The sequence below is a fragment of the Anomaloglossus baeobatrachus genome, chromosome 1, assembly GCF_048569485.1.
Source record: "Anomaloglossus baeobatrachus isolate aAnoBae1 chromosome 1, aAnoBae1.hap1, whole genome shotgun sequence".
In the NCBI taxonomy this organism is placed as follows: Eukaryota; Metazoa; Chordata; class Amphibia; order Anura; family Aromobatidae; genus Anomaloglossus; species Anomaloglossus baeobatrachus.
This window is the reverse complement of record NC_134353.1, coordinates 40,180,016-40,205,837: the sequence shown is the minus strand read 5'-3', so window position 1 is coordinate 40,205,837 and position 25,822 is coordinate 40,180,016. Positions and strand designations below refer to the sequence as shown.

Sequence of the window (25,822 nt, the reverse complement as noted above, 5' to 3'; positions counted from 1 at the left end):
TATCCTTCTATCTATCCCTCTATCTATCTATCTATTTATCTATCCATCCATCTATCTATCTATACTTCTATCTATCTATCTATCTATCTATCCCTCTATCTACAGTTAGGTCCAGAAATCTTTGGCCAGTGACACAATTTTGGCGAGTTGGCCTCTGCATGCCACCACATTAGATTTGAAATGAAACCTCTACAACAGAATTCAAGTGCAGATTGTAACGTTTAATTTGAAGGTTTGAACAAAAATATCTGATAGAAATTGTAGGAATTGTCACATTTCTTTACAAACACTCCACATTTTAGGAGGTCAAAAGTAATTGGACAAATAAACCAAACCCAAACAAAATATTTTTATTTTCAATATTTTGTTGCGAATCCTTTGGAGGCAATCACTGCCTTAAGTCTGGAACCCATGGACATCACCAAACGCTGGGTTTCCTCCTTCTTAATGCTTTGCAAGGCCTTTACAGCCGCAGCCTTCAGGTCTTGCTTGTTTGTGGGTCTTTCCGTCTTAAGTCTGGATTTGAGCAAGTGAAATGCATGCTCAATTGGGTTAAGATCTGGTGATTGACTTGGCCATTGCAGAATGTTCCACTTTTTTGCACTCATGAACTCCTGGGTAGCTTTGGCTGTATGCTTGGGGTCATTGTCCATCTGTACTATGAAGCGCCGTCCGATCAACTTTGCGGCATTTGGCTGAATCTGGGCTGAAAGTATATCCCAGTACACTTCAGAATTCATCCGGCTACTCTTGTCTGCTGTTATGTCATCAATAAACACAAGTGACCCAGTGCCTTGAAAGCCATGCATGCCCATGCCATCACGTTGCCTCCACCATGTTTTACAGAGGATGTGGTGTGCCTTGGATCATGTGCCGTTCCCTTTCTTCTCCAAACTTTTTTCTTCCCATCATTCTGGTACAGGTTGATCTTTGTCTCATCTGTCCATAGAATACTTTTCCAGAACTGAGCTGGCTTCATGAGGTGTTTTTCTGCAAATTTAACTCTGGCCTGTCTATTTTTGGAATTGATGAATGGTTTGCATCTAGATGTGAACCCTTTGTATTTACTTTCATGGAGTCTTCTCTTTACTGTTGACTTAGAGACAGATACACCTACTTCACTGAGAGTGTTCTGGACTTCAGTTGATGTTGTGAACGGGTTCTTCTTCACCAAAGAAAGTATGCGGCGATCATCCACCACTGTTGTCATCCGTGGACGCCCAGGCCTTTTTGAGTTCCCAAGCTCACCAGTCAATTCCTTTTTTCTCAGAATGTACCCGACTGTTGATTTTGCTACTCCAAGCATGTCTGCTATCTCTCTGATGGATTTTTTCTTTTTTTTCAGCCTCAGGATGTTCTGCTTCACCTCAATTGAGAGTTCCTTAGACAGCATGTTGTCTGGTCACAGCAACAGCTTCCAAATGCAAAACCACACACCTGTAATCAACCCCAGACCTTTTAACTACTTCATTGATTATATGTTAACGAGGGAGACGTCTTCAGAGTTAATTGCAGCCCTTAGAGTCCCTTGTCCAATTACTTTTGGTCCCTTGAAAAAGAGGAGGCTATGCATTACAGAGCTATGATTCCTAAACCCTTTCTCCGATTTGGATGTGAAAACTCTCATATTGCAGCTGGGAGTGTGCACTTTCAGCCCATATTATATATAGAATTGTATTTCTGAACATGTTTTTGTAAACAGCTAAAATAACAAAACTTGTGTCACTGTCCAAATATTTCTGGACCTAACTGTATTTATCTATCCCTCTATCTATCTATCTATCTATCTATCTATCTATCTATCTATCTATCTATCTATCCCTCTATCTATCCCTCTATCTATCTATCTATCTATCTATCTATCTATCTATCTATCTATCCCTCTATCTATCTATCTATCCCTCTATCTATCTATCTATCTATCTATCTATCCCTCTATCTATCTATCTATCTATCTATCTATCCCTCTATCTATCCCTCTATCTATCTATCTATCTATCTATCTATCTATCCCTCTATCTATCCCTCTCTCTATCTATCCATCCGTCCATCCCTCTATCTTTTTCTGGCTCATTGCCTCACCCGTTTTCCGCGCTCCTGTAATATTATAATTAGACGGATATTATTTCACTTTTAGCTGAATATTTCCCTCGCTCTTTCTATATTGGGAATATGGCGGGTACAAAGCTTAAGAAGGTTGTGACCAGTGATGAAGCGAGAAGCGGCCCCCCGCTGACCCTGAGGACGGGCGTAATTGAAAGGACCGTCTTCCTCCTCGCGGCATTATTTCTTTCCACGTTCTAGAAATCTTCTGAGGAAATGATCTGTTCCTCGGTGACCTCACATCTTCAACCTTGGGTTAATAATTGAGGAATTTGGTGTCATGATCAATGCGCTCGTGTGACAATAGTATTACTGACGTGTCTGGAGGCTGGGGGCGGGGGGCGGAGATGTGTCCGGTGGGGACTATATATATATATATACACTCAGGTCCCTGTCCAGGTGCAGAACATTCCGTCATCCTCACACAGCGCGGATCATGGCAGCCATGTCTTACAGTGGACTCGCCGTCGCCTATTTCTGCTTTTTAGCGTTGTCTTCGGCGTGTTATATACAGAACTGTCCCATAGGAGGAAAGAGGTCGGTGATGGACTTCATGGACGTACGAAAGGTAAGAGGCTTTCTGACAGCAGACTGACGCTGAGCTCACACTTCCCAGTATAGGAGGAATCCGAATCCAAAGTTTCTTGGTGGGTTCTTCTGCTTTTCTTGATCCTTGTACATCATGGTGTAATACTCAATATGTCCTTTGGAGGCGCTGTAGGGAAATTTCTCCCTTCCTGTTATATTTCGAGCTGATCGCCTGAGATTGCAGCATCCGGACCCCTGGTGAAAAGCTTATAGTTAGGGGACCTTTCTAACAAAAAGTGGAAAACCCCTTTAAATCAGCTTTAAGGTGACTCTCCCCTGCGAGTCCGTCCTTTTTACCTTCTACACTTTTCCTTACACTTTTCAAAACTGAAAAAGTTGCTATTTTTCACAAATTTGCTGACTTCCATAGTTTTCCCATGTCTTTATGGCAAAAAAGTAGCACAAATCCAGATAAATTTGCCTTTGAAATGTAAAATAAAATGTGTTCATTTCTGGCAGTGGCCACTAGGTGGAGCTAGTTTGCAGAATGTTTCTACATAGAACTCAATGATAACCACGTACGTCAGCTCCCTCTAGTGGTGACTTAAGGTAATCTGCGTGTTGTGTTTTGCATCTTTGTATATGCAGAGGGTTTGGAGCTTTGTATCAGAAAAACAGAGCTCTAACTGATATAGGGAGATATTAAGAAATAGTCAGTGCAAAATTTGGGACTTAATTAGAAATTAGAAAATAAAAACGAGATGTACACATGTAATAGTCCCAAATACTTTACACTGCAGCTCTGCTTTTTCAAATTGGCTGCCATGTTTACAGAAAGTCTAATATGGTAAGGACAGTGTGTGGCAGCTTCAAATTGAATTGCTACCATACTCGAGGCACCAACCTTTTCTCCGCTATGATTTACACTGCAGCTCTGCTTGTTGTGATTGGCACAAACTACAGTACATTAAGAGCCAATTCCTAATATAGGTCTGGGGTAGCCTGCAAATAAACTTCTTTATTACCGGAGGCTCCAGCTTCTGCTCCGCCATGCTTTACACTGCAGCTCTGCCTATTAACATTGGCAGTCATGTATAACAACAGACTAGATTGAGAGCTGATTATTAATATAGTGAGGACAGTCAAAGGCAGTCTGACATCAAACTCTTTACTTCAGGGGCAGACATTTGATCCCTCATGCTTTACACTGCAGCTCTGCTTTTTATGATTGGTTGTTGCATATAAGCACAAGCTACATTGAGAGCTGATTTATAATATAATGAGGACAGTCAGAAATCAAACTCCTGCCTTACTCATTACTTCAGGCTCAGGCATTTAATCCCTCATGCTTTACACTGCAGCTCTGCTTGTTCTGATTGATTATTGCATACAAGCATATGGGCGGTACGGTGGCTCAGTGGTTAGCACTGCAGTCTTGTGGTGGCTCAGTGTTTAGCACTGCAGTCTTGTGGTGGCTCAGTGGTTAGCACTGCAGTCTTGGGGTGGCTCAGTGGTTAGCACTGCAGTCTTGGGTCCTGGGATCTTATCCCACTAAGGACACCATCTGCAAGGAGTTTGTATGTTCTCCCCGTGTTTGCGTGGGTTTCCTCCGGGTTCTCCAGTTTCCTCCCACACTCCAAAAACATACAGATAGGGACTCAGATTGTGAGCCCCAATGGGGACAGTGCTGCCAATGTATGTAAAGCGCTATGGAATTAATAGCGCTATATAAATGAATAAAATATTATATTATAAGCACAAGCTATATTTAATATACTTGGGACAGTCTGAGGTATTCTATTTCCAAACGCTTGCCTTATTTGAGGCTCCAACTTCTGCTCTGCACCATGCTTTACACTGCAGCTTCTTCAGATCAGTTCCTATGAATAAACACAAACCACGTTGAGAGCTGATTTCTGACAAAGTGAGTACAGTCTGAGATAGACTGAAACCAAGCTCTTGCCTTAATCCTTCAGGCTCAGACATTTCACCCCCCCCCCATGCTTTACACTGCAGCTCTGCTTGTTTTGATTGGTTGTTGCGAATAAGCACAAGTTACATTGACAGCTAATTTTTAATATAGTTGGGACAGTCTAAGGTAGTCTATTTTAAAACTCTTGCCTTACTTGAAGCTTCAGCTTTTGCTCTCGCCATGCTTTACACTGCAGCTCTGCTTGTCAGATCAGCTCTTGTGTATGAACACATGTTACATTGAAAGCTGATTTCTATCATAGTGAATACAGTCTGAGATAGACAAATCAAACTCCGGCCTTACTTGCGCTTCAGACATTTGATCCCCCATGCTTTACACTGCGGCTCTGCTTATTCTGATTGGTTATGCATAAACTACATATTGAGTGGATTTCTATTGTAATTGGAACAGGCCGAGTAATTCTGTTTTCAAACTCCTGCCTTACTGGAGGCTTCAGCTTCTGTTCCCCACCATGCTTTACACTGCAGCTCTGCCAGTTCACATCAGCTCCTGTGTCTAAATACAAACTACATTAAGAATATAGACTGAAGAGTTCCAAAATCCAACTTACTTAAAGCTCAGACATTTGATCCCACATGCTTTACACTGCAGCTCTGCTACATCAGTAAAAAAAAATCATTTGATAAATCGATGGATACAGAGCACTTTTTCTACACTGACACAATCAGCACTGCTACATCTGTGCTCAGTTTTTCTGATAACTCCATGCAAACTGACAAAGTAATCTCAAATATTACAAAAGTCAGCTCTGCTACATCTGCAATGCATGTTACTCTGTATGTAAATGACTAAGTCAGCTCTGCTACATCTGCAATGCATGTTACTCTGTATGTAAATGACTAAGTCAGCTCTGCTACATCTGCAATCTAAATCACTGTCAGCTCTGCTACATCTGCAATCTAAATCACTGTCAGCTCTGCTACATCTGCAATCTAAATCACTGTCAGCTCTGCTACATCTGCAATGTACATGACTAACTCAGCTCTGCTACATCTGTATGTAAATTATTGTCAGCTCTGCTACATCTGTATGTAAATTATTGTCAGCTCTGGTACATCTGTAATGTACATGACTAAGTCAGCTCTACTACAGTTGCAATGTTTATCACTGTTAGTCATTTACATTGCAGATGTAGCAGAACTAAGTCAGCCCTGCTACATCCTCAATCTAAATACCTATGTAAGCTCTCCTACATCTGCACTGTGAATGATGTCAGCTCTGCTACATCTGCCATGTAAATCACTAGGTCAGCTCTGCTACATCTGCACCACTGTGTTAGAAGAAATGCTACTAAATGATCAGGAATCTGGCACAAAGCAAAAAAAGAACAAAATCGATGACAAACCCATCTCAGCTGCATCTAAACTATTATTGAAGTGAAAACAGAAGTGTGTAAACTCAGCTCTGCTACAACAATGTGTCACAGCGTTAAACAGTCGTTAGCTCTGTAATTCGGTGCATATTAGGGCTCTTACGATGCACAATATATTCTATAGCACAAACTCAGCTCTGCTACATCAGCACGTGCCTGTTGGGGGAGCGCATCTTACACTATTAGGGATCTATCAGAAGGCAAAATAGAAGATGAAATGTCAAATTCAGCTCTGCTACATCTACATAATTTGGATAATATACACACCAGCCCTCTTCATTGCTAATGTAAACATCACTGCATTGCGCCTCCTGGCAGTGCCCGTAGGAGCAGGTGGAGGGACAAGGTCAATACAGTGCTGCACGATGTAGCAGAGCTGAACAGCTCAGTGCGGATCCACACAGCTCCATACTGAGAATGTTACAACCTAATGTCCCCGTTTTCTGTGTAATTCCCTTTGTGCTTTAATCTTCACATCACCGCTTGCTGTCAGTGAATAGAGTATTTCTACTTATATAAGAGATTCAATACATTGAATAAACGCCAACATTCACTGGATCACTCCTCGCTGTATCAGACCTCCCAGGGGTCATCCATACCTCCGCTTGCTGTCAGTGACTGGCTCCAGATCTCTGCTTGCTGTCAGTGACTGGCTCCAGATCCCTGCTTGCTGTCAGTGACTGGCTCCAGATCCCTGCTTGCTGTCAGTGACTGGTTCCAGATCTCTGCTTGCTGTCAGTGACTGGTTCCAGATCTCTGCTTGCTGTCAGTCAATGGCTCCGGATCTCTGTTTGCTGTCAGTCAATGGCTCCAGATCTCTGCTTGCTGTCAGTGACTGGTTCCAGATCTCTGCTTGCTGTCAGTTAATGGCTCCAGATCCCTGCTTGCTGTCAGTAACTGGTTCCAGATCTCTGCTTGCTGTCAGTGACTGATTCCAGATCTCTGCTTGCTGTTAGTCAATGGCTCCGGATCTCTGTTTGCTGTCAGTCAATGGCTCCAGATCTCTTCTTGCTGTCAGTGACTGGTTCCAGATCTCTGCTTGCTGTCAGTCAATGGCTCCAGATCTCTGTTTGCTGTCAGTTAATGGCTCCAAATCTCTGCTTAATGTCAGTCAATGGCTCCAGATCTCTGCTTGCTGTCAGTTAGGGCTCCAGATCTCTGCTTGCTGTCATTGACTAGCTCCAGATCTCTGCTTGCTGTCAGTGACTGGCTCCAGATCTCTGCTTGCTGTCAGTTAATGACTCCAGATCTCTGTTTGCTGTCACTCAATTGCAAAACCATTGTTGTTTCCTTCCAGACTTAATGGCTGTATACCGCTCCTGCTGTCCATTTGGGCATGCTGGGTGTTGTAGTCCCAGAAGTGACAGATTGGAAATCGCTATAGCGAGGCCACGTCACCTTCTTAAAGGGATAGTCCACATTCAACAAATATAGGTTATTTTAACAAAAAAAAAGCAAATATTGACCTTTATGGTTTTCAAGATCACTGCTTGCTGTCATGTACTTCATGTGGATAAATATTTGTCCTAGTCGTGTGATGGATGCAGAGAGGGGGTCTGAGCTTTCTTGAGATGATCACCTCTGATTAGAACAGAGTTTGGTCCCCATCAGATGACAGCAAGCAGAGATCATCAATACAAAAAGCAAAGGAAAAATGTATAACTTGTTGAAATGAGAATATCCCTTTAAGAGAATGGCCTCGCTGCACTCACACAGCAGGGAGTGTGTTACAATGTATCAGTGCAGGTGAGTGGTTTCCAATCAGTCACATGTAGGACTATAACACCCAGCATGCCAAAATAGAGAGTCAAGATCAGTGACTGTATATTGCTTGAATCCAGCAGGGGTCGTATGTTGCCGATGGTCGCACAGCGCCACCCTGGTGCTCAGGCTGAGCCTGGTGCTGCAGCTCCTGCTCCGAGGTTATGACGTCTTCTCTTCTTTTCAGTGTATTCCTTGTGGACCGAGGAACAAAGGTCACTGCTTCGGGCCCAACATCTGCTGCGGAGAGGAGCTGGGCTGTTACTTCGGCACCTCTGAGACGCTGAGATGCCAAGAAGAAAACTTCCTCCCTTCACCCTGTGAGTCTGGCAGGAAACCATGCGGGAACAATGGCGGAAACTGCGCCGCCTCCGGCATCTGCTGTAACCACGGTGAGCGAAGAACCAGACCAGTGGTCACAGGCGAGGAGCTGAGATATGGGGCGCTGTATGAATGGGAGCAAAAAACGTGACCGCCTGTGAAGCACCTGGGGGTTCAAAGTGTTCACTGGTGATGAGCGGGCACTACCATGCTCAGGTGCTCAGTACTGGTATCTAGTGATGAGCGGGCACTACCATGCTCAGGTGCTCAGTACTCATAACTAGTGATGAGCGGGCACTACCATGCTCAGGTGCTCAGTACTCATAACTAGTGATGAGCGGGCACTACCATGCTCAGGTGCTCAGTACTCGTATCTAGTGATGAGCGGGCACTACCATGCTCGGGTGCTCAGTACTCGTAACTAGTGATGAGCGGGCACTACCATGCTCAGGTGCTCAGTACTCGTATCTAGTGATGAGCGGGCACTACCATGCTCAGGTGCTCAGTACTGGTATCTAGTGATGAGCGGGCACTACCATGCTCAGGTGCTCAGTACTCATAACTAGTGATGAGCGGGCACTACCATGCTCAGGTGCTCAGTACTCGTATCTAGTGATGAGCGGGCACTACCATGCTCAGGTGCTCAGTACTGGTATCTAGTGATGAGCGGGCACTACCATGCTCAGGTGCTCAGTACTCATAACTAGTGATGAGCGGGCACTACCATGCTCAGGTGCTCAGTACTCATAACTAGTGATGAGCGGGCACTACCATGCTCAGGTGCTCAGTACTCGTATCTAGTGATGAGCGGGCACTACCATGCTCGGGTGCTCAGTACTCATAACTAGTGATGAGCGGGCACTACCATGCTCAGGTGCTCAGTACTCGTATCTAGTGATGAGCGAGCACTACCATGCTCGGGTGCTCAGTACTGGTAACTAGTGATGAGCGGGCACTACCATGCTCGGGTGCTCGGTACTCGTAACTAGTGATGAGCGGGCACTACCATGCTCGGGTGCTCGGTACTCGTAACTAGTGATGAGCGGGCACTACCATGCTCAGGTGCTCAGTACTCGTATCTAGTGATGAGCGAGCACTACCATGCTCGGGTGCTCAGTACTGGTAACTAGTGATGAGCGGGCACTACCATGCTCGGGTGCTCGGTACTCGTAACTAGTGATGAGCGGACACTACCATGCTCAGGTGCTCAGTACTCGTAACTAGTGATGAGCGGGCACTACCATGCTCAGGGGCTCAGTACTGGTAACTAGTGATGAGCGGGCACTACCATGCTCAGGTGCTCAGTACTGGTAACTAGTGATGAGCGGGCACTACCATGCTCAGGTGCTCAGTACTGGTAACTAGTGATGAGCGGGCACTACCATGCTCGGGTGCTCGGTACTCGTAACTAGTGATGAGCGGGCACTACCATGCTCGGGTGCTCAGTACTGGTAACTAGTGATGAGCGGGCACTACCATGCTCAGGTGCTCAGTACTGGTAACTAGTGATGAGCGGGCACTACCATGCTCGGGTGCGCAGTACTGGTAACTAGTGATGAGCGGGCACTACCATGCTCGGGTGCTCAGTACTGGTAACTAGTGATGAGCGAGCACTACCATGCTCGGGTGCTCGGTACTGGTAACTAGTGATGAGCGGGCACTACCATGCTCAGGTGCTCAGTACTGGTAACTAGTGATGAGCGGGCACTACCATGCTCAGGTGCTCAGTACTCGTAACTAGTGATGAGCGGGCACTACCATGCTCAGGTGCTCAGTACTGGTAACTAGTGATGAGCGGGCACTACCATGCTTGGGTGCTCAGTACTGGTAACTAGTGGTGAGTGGGCACTACCATGCTCAGGTGCTCAGTACTAGTAACTAGTGATGAGTGGGCACTACCATGCTCAGGTGCTCAGTACTGGTAACTAGTGATGAGCGAGCACTACCATGCTCGGGTGCTCGGTACTCGTAACTAGTGGTGAGCGGGCACTACCATGCTCGGGTGCTCGGTACTCGTAACTAGAGATGAGCGGGCACTACCATGCTCAGGTGCTCAGTACTAGTAACTAGTGATGAGTGGGCACTACCATGCTCAGGTGCTCAGTACTGGTAACTAGTGATGAGCGGGCACTACCATGCTCGGGTGCTCGGTACTCGTAACTAGTGGTGAGCGGGCACTACCATGCTCGGGTGCTCGGTACTCGTAACTAGAGATGAGCGGGCACTACTATGCTCAGGTGCTCAGTACTAGTAACTAGTGATGAGTGGGCACTACCATGCTCAGGTGCTCAGTACTGGTAACTAGTGGTGAGCGGGCACTACCATGCTCGGGTGCTCAGTACTAGTAAGTAGTGATGAGCGGGCACTAACATGCTCAGGTGCTCAGTACTCGTAACTAGTGATGAGCAGGCACTACCATGCTCAGGTGCTCAGTACTCGTATCTAGTGATGAGCAGGCACTACCATGCTCAGGTGCTCAGTACTCATAACTAGTGATGAGCGGGCACTACCATGCTCAGGTGCTCAGTACTCGTAACTAGTGATGAGCGGGCACTACCATGCTCGGGTGCTCAGTACTGGTAACTAGTGATGAGCGGGCACTTACATGCTCGGGTGCTCAGTACTCGTAACTAGTTATGAGCGGGCACTACCATGCTCAGGTGCTCAGTACTCGTAACTAGTGATGAGCGGGCACTACCATGCTCGGGTGCTCAGTACTCGTAACTAGTGATGAGCGGGCACTACCATGCTCAGGTGCTCAGTACTCGTAACTAGTGATGAGCAGGCACTACCATGCTCGGGTGCTCGGTACTCGTAACTAGTGATGAGCGGGCACTACCATGCTCGGGTGCTCAGTACTCGTAACTAGTGATGAGTGGGCACTACCATGCTCAGGTGCTCAGTACTGGTAACTAGTGATGAGCGGGCACTACCATGCTCGGGTGCTCGGTACTCGTAACTAGTGGTGAGCGGGCACTACCATGCTCAGGTGCTCAGTACTCGTAACTAGTGATGAGCGGGCACTACCATGCTCAGGTGCTCAGTACTCGTATCTAGTGATGAGCAGGCACTACCATGCTCAGGTGCTCAGTACTCATAACTAGTGATGAGCGGGCACTACCATGCTCAGGTGCTCAGTACTCGTAACTAGTGATGAGCGGGCACTACCATGCTCGGGTGCTCAGTACTGGTAACTAGTGATGAGCGAGCACTACCATGCTCAGGTGCTCAGTACTCGTAACTAGTGATGAGCGGGCACTTCCATGCTCGGGTGCTCAGTACTCGTAACTAGTTATGAGCGGGCACTACCATGCTCAGGTGCTCAGTACTCGTAACTAGTGATGAGCGGGCACTACCATGCTCGGGTGCTCAGTACTCGTAACTAGTGATGAGCGGGCACTACCATGCTCAGGTGCTCAGTACTCGTAACTAGTGATGAGCGGGCACTACCATGCTCGGGTGCTCGGTACTCGTAACTAGTGATGAGCGGGCACTACCATGCTCGGGTGCTCAGTACTCGTAACTAGTGATGAGCGGGCACTACCATGCTCCTGTGCTCAGTACTGGTAACTAGTAATGAGCGGGCACTACCATGCTCGGGTGCTCTGTACTGGTAACTAGTAATGAGCGGGCACTACCATGCTCGGGTGCTCAGTACTCGTAACTAGTGATGAGCGGGCACTACCATGGTCGGGTGCTCAGTACTGGTAACTAGTGATGAGCGGGCACTACCATGCTCGGGTGCTCAGTACTCGTAACTAGTGATGAGCGGGCACTACCATGCTCGGGTGCTCAGTACTGGTAACTAGTGATGAGCGGGCACTACCATGCTCGGGTGCTCAGTGCTCGTAACTAGTAATGAGCGAGCACTACCATGCTCGGGTGCTCAGTACTGGTAACTAGTGATGAGTGGGCACTACCATGCTCGGGTGCTCAGTACTGGTAACTAGTGATGAGCGGGCACTACCATGCTCGGGTGCTCAGTACTCGTAACTAGTGATGAGTGGGCACTACCATGCTCAGGTGCTCAGTACTGGTAACTAGTGATGAGCGGGCACTACCATGCTCGGGTGCTCGGTACTCGTAACTAGTGGTGAGCGGGCACTACCATGCTCGGGTGCTCGGTACTCGTAACTAGAGATGAGCGGGCACTACTATGCTCAGGTGCTCAGTACTAGTAACTAGTGATGAGTGGGCACTACCATGCTCAGGTGCTCAGTACTGGTAACTAGTGGTGAGCGGGCACTACCATGCTCGGGTGCTCAGTACTAGTAAGTAGTGATGAGCGGGCACTAACATGCTCAGGTGCTCAGTACTCGTAACTAGTGATGAGCAGGCACTACCATGCTCAGGTGCTCAGTACTCGTATCTAGTGATGAGCAGGCACTACCATGCTCAGGTGCTCAGTACTCATAACTAGTGATGAGCGGGCACTACCATGCTCAGGTGCTCAGTACTCGTAACTAGTGATGAGCGGGCACTACCATGCTCGGGTGCTCAGTACTGGTAACTAGTGATGAGCGGGCACTTACATGCTCGGGTGCTCAGTACTCGTAACTAGTTATGAGCGGGCACTACCATGCTCAGGTGCTCAGTACTCGTAACTAGTGATGAGCGGGCACTACCATGCTCGGGTGCTCAGTACTCGTAACTAGTGATGAGCGGGCACTACCATGCTCAGGTGCTCAGTACTCGTAACTAGTGATGAGCAGGCACTACCATGCTCGGGTGCTCGGTACTCGTAACTAGTGATGAGCGGGCACTACCATGCTCGGGTGCTCAGTACTCGTAACTAGTGATGAGTGGGCACTACCATGCTCAGGTGCTCAGTACTGGTAACTAGTGATGAGCGGGCACTACCATGCTCGGGTGCTCGGTACTCGTAACTAGTGGTGAGCGGGCACTACCATGCTCAGGTGCTCAGTACTCGTAACTAGTGATGAGCGGGCACTACCATGCTCAGGTGCTCAGTACTCGTATCTAGTGATGAGCAGGCACTACCATGCTCAGGTGCTCAGTACTCATAACTAGTGATGAGCGGGCACTACCATGCTCAGGTGCTCAGTACTCGTAACTAGTGATGAGCGGGCACTACCATGCTCGGGTGCTCAGTACTGGTAACTAGTGATGAGCGAGCACTACCATGCTCAGGTGCTCAGTACTCGTAACTAGTGATGAGCGGGCACTTCCATGCTCGGGTGCTCAGTACTCGTAACTAGTTATGAGCGGGCACTACCATGCTCAGGTGCTCAGTACTCGTAACTAGTGATGAGCGGGCACTACCATGCTCGGGTGCTCAGTACTCGTAACTAGTGATGAGCGGGCACTACCATGCTCAGGTGCTCAGTACTCGTAACTAGTGATGAGCGGGCACTACCATGCTCGGGTGCTCGGTACTCGTAACTAGTGATGAGCGGGCACTACCATGCTCGGGTGCTCAGTACTCGTAACTAGTGATGAGCGGGCACTACCATGCTCCTGTGCTCAGTACTGGTAACTAGTAATGAGCGGGCACTACCATGCTCGGGTGCTCTGTACTGGTAACTAGTAATGAGCGGGCACTACCATGCTCGGGTGCTCAGTACTCGTAACTAGTGATGAGCGGGCACTACCATGGTCGGGTGCTCAGTACTGGTAACTAGTGATGAGCGGGCACTACCATGCTCGGGTGCTCAGTACTCGTAACTAGTGATGAGCGGGCACTACCATGCTCGGGTGCTCAGTACTGGTAACTAGTGATGAGCGGGCACTACCATGCTCGGGTGCTCAGTGCTCGTAACTAGTAATGAGCGAGCACTACCATGCTCGGGTGCTCAGTACTGGTAACTAGTGATGAGTGGGCACTACCATGCTCGGGTGCTCAGTACTGGTAACTAGTGATGAGCGGGCACTACCATGCTCGGGTGCTCAGTACTCGTAACTAGTGATGAGCGGGCACTACCATGCTCGGGTGCTTAGTACTCATAACTAGTGATGAGCGAGCACTACCATGCTCGGGTGCTCAGTACTGGTAACTATTGATGAGCGGGCACTAACATGCTCGGGTGCTCAGTACTGGTAACTAGTGATGAGCGGGCACTACCATGCTCGGGTGCTCAGTACTGGTAACTAGTGATGAGAGGGCACTAACATGCTCGGGTGCTCAGTACTGGTAACTAGTTATGAGCGGGCACTACCATGCTCAGGTGCTCAGTACTCGTATCTAGTGATGAGCGGGCACTACCATGCTCGGGTGCTCAGTACTCGTATCTAGTGATGAGCGGGCACTACCATGCTCGGGTGCTCAGTACTCGTATCTAGTGATGAGTGGGCACTACCATGCTCAGGTGCTCAGTACTCGTATCTAGTGATGAGCGGGCACTACCATGCTCGGGTGCTCAGTACTCGTATCTAGTGATGAGTGGGCACTACCATGCTCGGGTGCTCAGTACTCGTATCTAGTGATGAGCGGGCACTACCATGCTCGGGTGCTCAGTACTGGTAACTAGTGATGAGCGGGCACTACCATGCTCGGGTGCTCTGTACTGGTAACTAGTGATGAGCGGGCACTACCATGCTCAGGTGCTCAGTACTCGTATCTAGTGATGAGCGGGCACTACCATGCTCGGGTGTTCAGTACTCGTAACTAGTGATGAGCGGGCACTACCATGCTCGGGTGCTCAGTACTCGTAACTAGTGATGAGCGAGCACTACCATGCTCGGGTGCTCAGTACTCGTAACTAGTGATGAGCGGGCACTACTATACTCGGGTGCTCACTACTGGTAACTAGTGATGAGCGAGCACTACCATGCTCAGGTGCTCAGTACTCGGAACTAGTGATGAGCGGGCACTACCATGCTCGGGTGCTCAGTACTCGTATCTAGTGATGAGCGGGCACTACTATGCTCGGGTGCTCACTACTGGTAACTAGTGATGAGCGAGCACTACCATGCTCAGGTGCTCAGTACTCGGAACTAGTGATGAGCGGGCACTACCATGCTCGGGTGCTCAGTAGTCGTAACTAGTGATGAGCGAGCACTACCATGCTCAGGTGCTCAGTACTGGTAACTAGTGATGAGTGGGCACTACCATGCTCAGGTGCTCAGTACTTGTAACTAGTGATGAGCGGGCACTACCATGCTCAGGTGCTCAGTACTCATAACTAGTGATGAGCGGGCACTACCATGCTCGGGTGCTCAGTACTGGTAACTAGTGATGATCGGGCACTACCATGCTCGGGTGCTCAGTACTGGTAACTAGTGATGAGCGAGCACTACCATGCTCGGGTGCTCAGTACTGGTAACTAGTGATGAGCGGGCACTACCATGCTCGGGTGCTCAGTACTGGTATCTAGTGATGAGCGGGCACTACCATGCTCGGGTGTTCAGTACTCGTAACTAGTGATGAGCGGGCACTACCATGCTCGGGTGCTCAGTACTGGTAACTAGTGATGAGCGGGCACTACCATGCTCAGGTGCTCAGTACTGGTATCTAGTGATGAGCGGGCACTACCATGCTCGGGTGCTCAGTACTGGTATCTAGTGATGAGCGGGCACTACCATGCTCGGGTGTTCAGTACTCGTAACTAGTGATGAGCGGGCACTACCATGCTCGTGTGCTCAGTACTGGTAACTAGTGATGAGCGGGCACTACCATGCTCGGGTGCTCAGTACTGGTAACTAGTGATGAGCGGGCACTATTATGCTCAGGTGCTCAGTACTGGTATCTAGTGATGAGCGGGCACTACCATGCTCGGGTGCTCAGTACTGGTATCTAGTGATGAGCGGGCACTACCATGCTCGGGTGCTCAGTACTGGTAACTAGTGATGAGCGGGCACTACCATGCTCAGGTGCTCTGTATTCGTAACTAGTGATGAGCAGGCACTACCATGCTCAGGTGCTCAGTACTGGTAACTAGTGATGAGTGGGCACTACCATGCTCAGGTGCTCTGTACTCGTAACTGGTGATGAGCGGGCACTACCATGCTCAGGTGCTCTGTACTCGTAACTAGTGATGAGCGGGCACTACCCTGCTCGGGTGCTCAGTACTGGTAACTAGTGATGAGCGGGCACTACCATGCTCGGGTGCTCAGTACTCGTAAGAGCAGTTGGATGCTCGGATAGGTGCGACTCAGGTAATGAGTATAAGGGAAATCAATGTTGAAATTCAGCATTTTTCTGGAAAATTTCCTACAAAAATGTTTGAGTTTCCCCCCCATTGATTTCCATTATACTCAGTACAGGAGTAGTACAAAACGTGCTCCTCACCAAAGGTGAGTCTAGCCTTGTGATTCTTTCTGGTAATGAGAAGTTTGGTCACTGCAGAGTGGGCTTTCAGTCTAAATGCTCTTACACGTCGTGACATTGTATGACAAGACAGATCCTTACCTCTGTTCAATGCTGAACTGCCAACAATTCCAGCTGCAGTGCTGAAACGATTACCCATGGAGATTCTCCGTATTATTCTGTCCTCTCTTGCATTTCTCTTTCGAGGGCATCCAGCCTTCTTGGGGGAATTGTGTTTGTGCTGTTGTAAAGATGCAATATTCTAAAAATTACAGACTTGGAATGACTAACTTCTCTTGCTATGGCTGATAGGGTCACCTGTTATGATTCAGGGACTGAGGAGGATCAAAAAAATGCAGGAACCCATAAAATAACCAGAGTGGCTGGAACCTTAACGGACTGCAGACCTAGTCCTGACACACAACTAGAAGTAGCCGTGGGACAAGCCTACGATGACCTGGACGCCTCGACACAGCCGGAGAACTAAATATTCTTACAGATATAAGAATAAGAAAAGCTAATCTGCCTCGGAGCAATCCCCAAAGACATAGATAGCCCCCCACATGTAAAGACGACGGTGATATAGGAAAACACAATACACCGCTAGAAAACAGATTTAGCAAAGGTGAGGCCCAAACTATCTATATAGGAAAGGATAGGAAGGAGCACTGTCTGCAGCCATAAAAACCCTAATAAATACCAGCCCTTCTGATATGGAAAAAACCCTGAGACCAAACGGTCTCTCCCCCACTATATCAGTACTCTGATGTTACTGGGATCCAAAAACACTAATACAGATGAGGGACTGAATTAATACCAAGCATGTCAAACACAATACCTTGCAGAATCATGGAGCTAAGTATACAGACACTCCCAGTAGGGAATGATCCCATGCCACCAAGAACTCCACGCAGACAAAATAGGAATCAAGCATTAGTATCAAAGCAGAAAAAACAACAAGAAAGTGGAAAACAAAGAGCAGCTGTACAAAGACCACCTACCTGAGAGGAGTTCTGGTAGTGAGCAGGGCTGGTTACAGAATGTCCTTAACACACAGGAGATATTGAGCACCGGCAAGTAACAGGAGGAAACTACTCAGCTATATAGCCCAATCTGAGAGACCTGATTGCCAGTCCTCCACAGGTATGTGGCTTTCATTCCACAAATCAACTGCACTGCTAGCACTGACCACAAGAGGGAGCCCCAAACTGGAAAATGTATTCACAATAGTCACTCCTTTGGCCTCAATCTTGACAACCTGCTGCTGGAGGGTTTCAGTCACTTTGGAACAGCAAAGTGAGTGCAAACTGGAAAGGTAGACTACCAGTTAAATAGGGTTTGTCAGATAAGTAAGGAAATCAGCACCAGGTGCAGATTAACACCAATAACTTGCAGAAATCTGGAAGTGTTCTCTAATTTTGATCCGTTATCTTTTTCATTTATCTCATTTACATTTTTATTATTTGCTTTACAATAAATTCAATTTATGAAATAAGCTAAAAATCCTGCGCGTTTCCTCATGTTAGGACATAATCACATAGGACCACACAAGGACCACAACATTTAGGAAATTGTGTGTTCTCTAATTTTGATCTCCAGTGTAGGTGTTCATCCTTCCAATCCATAGACCCTAAAAGGTTTATTCGGGGCTTTACCTTTGAGGCCGTGAATGTTTTCTATCAACTCCTGGGGGGGCCCAAACGATCTGCAGAATGCAATGATCAGAACGGGCCTGCAGTACCAGGCACGGCCTCAGGGGGTGCTGTCCGCTTCTTCCGCCCATGAGTGCTCGATCCCCGCGGATCAGATATTCTCTTCCTCCCATGAATCTTGAAGACTCTTCTAAGCAGCCGCCCCTTTGGACATTAGAAGGACTTCTCGGTAGTCTCCAGGTCTTATCCCATTAATATTTTTATTGGTACACAAAGAAATAGAACACGGAGCTGAGGGTTTGTTACAATGTATCAGGGCAGTTCTATTGATTTTTAAGCTTTAAGACAAGAATCCCTACACTGATACATTGTAACAAACCCTCAGCTGTGTGAACAGAAGCCTTTCCAGTCTCTGCGTGTCCGGCCGTCCTGATATTACACTGCCGGGCTCCAGTATAATGTCCAGGCGGCTATTATAACCCTCCTTGTGTTTCTTCCTGTAGAGAGCTGCACGATGGACCCGGCGTGTGAACAGGACTCTGTATTTTCTTAGTCGGTGTCTTCAGAACTGGTAAAACGTCTCCAGTGCCGAAAAATCCCACCACACAAGAAGGAGGACCCCCGCTGTGTCTAGATGTACTGTACAGTGAATAAAGGCCTGAAACCTGCCCGCTCGTACGGCTCTGCTTTCATCAGTGCAGCCAGGGACCAAACCCCCAAAAGTGCCCCCCTTCCTGAGGAAGCCGAGATATGAGGGGCTGTATGGTGGGCATCAATCCCCGGTGACCACAGAACCAAGGGGGCGGCTAAAGAAGACCCTCAGTGTTAGACATGTCCAAAAGCAGCACACTATATCTCAGCTTCCTGAACAGTATGGTATGGCGGTATTATATGGGGAGTGTGTGGCGGTATTATATGGGGAGTGTATGACGGTATTATATGGGGAGTGTATGGCGGTATTATATGGGGAGTGTATGGCGGTATTATATGGGGAGTGTATGGCGGTATTATATGGGGAGTGTATGGCGGTATTATATGGGGAGTGTATGGCGGTATTATATGGGGAGTGTATGGCTCAGGAGTAGGTGATGGGTCCTAATAGGGGAATATAGTCTATCTCATCAAACATCACCCCATATCTGTGCATCCAGGACGCCTGTGAGTGTGAACAGAGGCCTGAAAGGAGGTTATATCCAGAATGATGGCCTTCCTACAGTGACACACACAATATATGGGGGAATGGGAGAGGAGTGGTGCTCTGCTGCCCTCTAGTGGTGAAAAGCTGAACTTCATGATGACATTGTGGTGTACATAGTGTCTATACAGCAGAGTGCAGGGGTGGACACAGACAGCCGAGGGCCCCGGGCACAGACAGCCGAGGGCCCCGGGCACAGATGATGGATCTCCCCCGCTACCTACAGAATATAATAATGGTCAGAAAGAGATCTGGCCGCGTATTCTTACTGTCCCTGCAGTGATGGCGGAGAGATGGGCTCCTGGGTAATATATGGGCTCTTTTCTGTCCAATAACTCATCAAAATTCACAATTCCACCTGTTTTTGAGGTAGAAATGTCCCCCAACCTCTCGGGCCCTGCACAGGCGGCACCGATAATATGTCCACCCCTGAGTGATGGGTAATGTCCCTGGTAGTCTAGAGCAGGAAAGAGTTGCAAGGAAGCCGGGTCCCCTCCGAGACAGCCTGCCCTGAAGACAGCTTCTGCAGCACAGAGGAGCGGACACAACATATATTAAATATCTGACAGTGGACTGCATGCACAGTACACACACACAGCTCTGCTGCACCCACAGTACAGACACAGCTCTGCTGCACACAAAGTACACACACAGCTCTGCTGCACCCACAGTACACACACACAGCACTGCTGCACCCACAGTACACACACAGCACTGCTGCACACAAAGTACACACACAGCTCTGCTGCACCCACAGTACACACACAGCACTGCTGCACCCACAGTACACACACAGCTCTGCTGCACCCACAGTACACACACAGCACTGCTGCACCCACAGTACACACACAGCTCTGCTGCACCCACAGTACACACAGCTCTGCTTCACCCACAGTACACACACACAGCTCTACTGCACCCACAGTACACACACAGCTCTGCTGCACCCACAGTACACACACACAGCTCTACTGCACCCACAGTACACACACAGCACTGCTGCACCCACAGTACACACACAGCTCTGCTGCACCCACAGTACACACACACAGCTCTACTGCACCCACAGTACACACAGCTCTGCTTCACCCACAGTACACACACAGCTCTGCTGCACCCACAGTACACACACAGCTCTGCTGCACCCACAGTACACACACAGCACTGCTTCACCCACAGTACACACACACAGCTCTACTGCACCCACAGTACACACACAGCTCTGCTGCACCCACAGTACACACACAGCTCTGCTGCACCCACAGTACACACACAGCTCTGCAGCATCCACAGTACATACACAGCTCTGCTGCACCCACAGTACACACACAGCTCTGCTGCACCCACAGTACACACACAGCTCTGCTACATACACAGTACACACACAGCTCTGCTGCACACAAAGTACACACACATCTCTGCTGCTCGCACAGTACACACACAGCTCTGCTGCACCCACAGTACACACACAGCTCTGCTGCACACAAAGTACACACACAGCTCTGCTGCACCGACAGTACACACACAGCTCTGCTGCACACAAAGTACACACACAGCTCTGCTACACCCACAGTACACACAGCTCTGCTGCACACAAAGTACACACACAGCTCTGCTGCTCGCACAGTACACACACAGCTCTGCTGCACCCACAGTACACACACAGCTCTGCTGCACCCACAGTACACACACAGCTCTGCTGCACACAAAGTACACACACAGCTCTGCTGCACCCACAGTACACACACAGCTCTGCTGCACCCACAGTACACACACAGCTCTGCTGCACCCACAGTACACACAGCTCTGCTGTACACAAAGTACACACACAGCTCTGCTGCACCCACAGTACACACACAGCTCTGCTGCACCCACAGTAGACACACAGCTCTGCTGCACCCACAGTACACACACAGCTCTGCTGCTTGCACAGTACACACACAGCTCTGCTGCACCCACAGTACACACACAGCTTTGCTGCACCCACAGTACACACACAGCTCTGCTGCATTCACAGTACATGCACAGCTCTGCTGCACACAAAGTACACACACAGCTCTGCTGCACCCACAGTACACACACAGCTCTGCTGCACCCACAGTACACACACAGCTCTGCTGCACCCACAGTACACACAGCTCTGCTGCACACAAAGTACACACACAGCTCTGCTGCACCCACAGTACACACACAGCTCTGCTGCACCCACAGTACACACAGCTCTGCTGCACACAAAGTACACACACAGCTCTGCTGCACCCACAGTACACACAGCTCTGCTGCACCCACAGTACACACACAGCTCTGCTGCACCCACAGTACACACACAGCTCTGCTGCACCCACAGTACACACACAGCTCTGCTGCTCGCACAGTACACACACAGCTCTGCTGCTTGCACAGTACACACACAGCTCTGCTGCTTGCACAGTACACACACAGCTCTGCTGCTTGCACAGTACACACACAGCTCTGCTGCTCGCACAGTACAAAAACACACAGATTTGCTGCATAATTAAACACACATATACTTCTAAATACCCCCTACACCACTCCCTGAGGTGTACCAGGTTTCTTCCTGTTGCTTCCAGTAGTTGTACATTCCTTCCAGTCTTGTGCCAGGCCCTACACTGAGTGACTTTGCAGGTCCCGTTCCTCTTCCTCTCTGCACAGTGTAGACAGAACGCTGCTCCCTCCCTGTGCGGCCTCCCTGCACCCGGTGTCCCTGGCCTTCGCAGCCTCTACAGCTGCCACTGCTATCACACTGCTCCTTTTAACATCCCCTGTAAAGGACAATGAAGGTGTTAAAGGGTTTTTCGACTTTCAGCAATGTGGACCCGGGGACTCTAATAATAATAATAATAAAGCAAGATGGCAAGCACATTTGCCGCCGGGAGCTCTGCTTATATTACAGGGGAGCCCCAGCTCTCATAGCCAGCAGTAGTGCCTGCACCCCCTGAAGCCCTCCCCCCCATTTCCAGGCTGTTTAACGCCTTAAATGCTGCAATCGATATTGAGTGAAACATTTAGGGGGATGGCAGAGGGAGTGAAATGATCATCATTGACATTACATTATGTACAGAGCTCCTGTGTATAATGTCCCCGGTGATCACTATATTACCTGTACATTGACACTATATACAGAGCTCCTGTGTATAATGTCTCCAGTAATCACTGTATGAAATATACACTGACACTATATACAGAGTTAATGTGTATTACGTCCCCAGTGATCACTCTATTACCTGTACACTATATACTATATACAGAGCACCTGTATATAATGTCACTGGTGATCACTATATTATCTTTACATTATACACTATATACAAATCCCAGTTTATAATGTCCCCTGTGATCACTGTATTTCCTGTACACTTGCAATATATACAGAATCCCTGTGTAGAATGTCACTGGTGATCACTGTGTTACCTGTACACTTTCACTATATACAGAGCTCCTGTGTATAATGTCCCCAGTGATCACTATATTATCATTACATTATACATTATGCACAACGATTTTGTGTATAATGTCTCCAATAATCACTGTATTACCTGTACACTATATACAGAACTACTGTGTATAATGTCCCCTGTGATCACTGTATTAACTGTCTATTACACTATATACAGAACTCCTGTGTATAATGTCTCCAGTGATCACTGTATTGCCTGTAGACTTACACTATATACAGAACTCCTGTGTATAATGTCTCCAGTGATCACTGTATTACCTGTAGACTTACACAATATACAGAACTCCTGTGTATAATGTCCCCTGTGATCACTGTATTAACTGTCTATTACACTATATACAGAACTCCTGTGTATAATGTCTCCAGTGATTACTGTATTACCTGTAGACTTACACTATATACAGAGCTCCTGTGTATAATGTCTCCAGTGATCACTGTATTACCTGTAGACTTACACTATACACAGAGCTCCTGTGTTATGGATTAGAGGTAATACACTGATCACCGATGACATTATACACAAGCGCTCTGTATCAAGATTCATGTTAAATGATCAATTTTAGACAGGAGCCATCTCAGTAGAGATATCTGCCCCAAAAAGTCTTATACAGTGAGGTGCCCTGAAGAGCAACCAAACAACAACATACATGGTTAGAACAACTGTAAAAAAAACACACCAAAATGATGATGAATAAAATCAATGTATTTATTGAAAATAACTGAAAACCAATAAATCCACAAGTACATAAAATGGATAAAGGGCCACAAAAAGGATAAACTAATCCCAAGACATGTTTTCTATACAACCCCAACGCGCGTTTCGCTAGATAATTTATCAAGGGAGGTGTCATACTGGCTGTCCTGCCAAAGTTTATACATCCGATAACTGATAGAAAACGCTGATCAGATGGCGCATCTTCTTCATGACTGCTCCTTGATTCAGACCAGTGAACACACTGAGCTATTACTGAATGCAAGAACAGGTTGTAATTTGTAGTATTAAAAAAAAAAAAAAAATATCCACCACCAGGAGAAAAACAGCAACAATGCAGTGACATAACCATAATCTGCATAACTAATTGGATGCTAAATAGCTGCAAGTCACATTTATGTCTGAGATAGCCAAGATGATTGTCTATAAAAGTAAGATAGTCTCACTTTTATAGCTGTAGTGGATGGTGAGATATGGAGCCTGAAGTCAAAAGTGCTAAATATTGTTACCATTTTCCCCATCAGTATATATAGGGTAAGGGCACAGGCAATATAGTGATCATCTGTGACAATATACACAAGAGCCCTGTATATCATAAATAGTGTATAGTGTACAGGTAATGCAGTGATCAATAGGGACATTATGCAAAGGAGCTTTATGTATAGTGATAGTGTATAGGTAATACAGTGATCACTGGTGACACTATACACAGGAGCCCTGTATATAGTGTACATTGTACAGGGAATACACTGATCACCGGTAACACTGGTGACATTATACACAGAAGCCCTGTATATAGTGTATACTGTACAGGTAATACTGTGATCACCAGTGATATTATACACAGGAGCCCTGTATATAGTGTACATTGTACAGGGAATACACTGATCACCGGTAACACTGGTGACATTATACACAGAAGCCCTGTATATAGTGTATACTGTACAGGTAATACTTTGATCACCAGTGATATCATACACAGGAGCTCTGTATATAGTGTTTAGTGTACACAGTGATAAAATAAGAGTATCCATGGCCCGGTCAGTTTAAAAGGTGTCCCTCCCCGAACCCCGATATATTATCTGACATGTCACAGGTTCACTTTTTGATAAATGACAGTGCAACCCTTATATACAGAGCTACTTGTAGCATAGCACTATACATATTAGCGCAGGGAGGAGAAATTAATTTTTCAGAGGGTCCACATGAGAGACATTAACTGTTGGGAACTGTTGGCCGAACCAATAGGCTGAAGTTAATTCTGCTCAATTTTAATTAAATAATTTTATATTAATAGTGTCAGTTAGTATTGAGCAGAATTGCGTATGCTGACATCCCCCTTTTATAGTGTATGAGCCCCCACATACAGTATGAGCCCCCACATAGCAACTCTATATACAGTATGAGCCCCCAGAAGGCCACAAAGCACCTCTATATACAGTGTGGGTCCCCACATAACCCCCTATATACCTCATGAGTCTCCACAAAGCCCCTCCATACAGGATGAGCCCCCCCATTGCTTTCTATATACAGTATGAGCCCTCAAATAGCTGCTTATACATAGTATGGGCACCCCCAAAATTCCCTATATACAGTATGAACTCACACATAGCTCTCAATATACAGGATGAGCCTTCACTTAGCTCCCCTATATACAGTATCAGCCCCCAAAAAAGTCCCTATATACAGTATCAACCTCCACAGAGTGCCTATATACAGTATGATGAGTCCTCAAATAGCTCCTTATATACAGTATGAGCCTGTACATAACCCCATTTATACAGTATTATGAGCACAGAAACAGCACCATATATCTATATATATATATACAGTACAGACCAAAAGTTTGGACACACCTTCTCATCTCCAGAACAACTGTTAAGAGGAGACTTTGTGTAGCAGCCTTCATGGTAAAATAGCTGCTAGGAAACCTCTGCTAAGGAGAGGCAACAAGCAGAAGAGACTTGTTTGGGCTAAAGAACACAAGGAATGGACATTAGACCAGTGGAAATCTGTGCTTTGGTCTGATGAGTCCAAATTTGAGATCTTTGGATCCAACCACCGTGTCTTTGTAGAAAAGGTGAATGGATGGACTCTATATGCCTGGTTCCCACCGTGAAGCATGGAGGAGGAGGTGTGATGGTGTGGGGGGGCTTTGCTGCTGACATTGTTGGGGATTTATTCAAAATTGAAGGCATACTGAACCAGCATGGCTACCACAGCATCTTGCAGCGGCGTGCTATTCCATCCGGTTTGCGTTTAGTTGGACCATAATTTATATTTCAACAGGACAATGACCCCAAACACACCTCCAGGCTGTGTAAGGGCTATTTGACTAAGAAGGAGAGTAATGGGGTGCTACGCCAGATGACCTGGTCTCCACAGTCACCAGACCTGAACCCAATCGAGATGGTTTGGGGTGAGCTGGACCGCAGAGTGAA

General features: G+C 47.3%; 1 protein-coding gene across 1 annotated transcript; it reads left to right on the top strand.

Moving 5' to 3' along the window:
• Positions 1–2,509: 2,509 nt before the first annotated feature.
• OXT (oxytocin/neurophysin I prepropeptide) lies at positions 2,510–18,664 on the top strand. The gene is made up of 3 exons (XM_075332582.1): positions 2,510–2,671; positions 7,945–8,149; positions 18,500–18,664. The coding sequence occupies exons 1-3, from the start codon at positions 2,540–2,542 to the stop codon at positions 18,547–18,549; spliced, it is 387 nt and encodes a 128-aa protein (XP_075188697.1). The 5' UTR covers positions 2,510–2,539; the 3' UTR covers positions 18,550–18,664.
• Positions 18,665–25,822: the final 7,158 nt, after the last annotated feature.

Coding starts and splice junctions, on each gene's coding strand:
- OXT (XM_075332582.1), top strand. CDS start 2,540: ATGGCAGCCATGTCTTACAGTGGACTCGCCGTCGCCTATTTCTGCTTT. Junction 2,672..7,944: donor ACTTCATGGACGTACGAAAG/GTAAGAGGCTTT, acceptor TCTTCTTTTCAG/TGTATTCCTTGTGGACCGAG. Junction 8,150..18,499: donor CGGCATCTGCTGTAACCACG/GTGAGCGAAGAA, acceptor TTCTTCCTGTAG/AGAGCTGCACGATGGACCCG.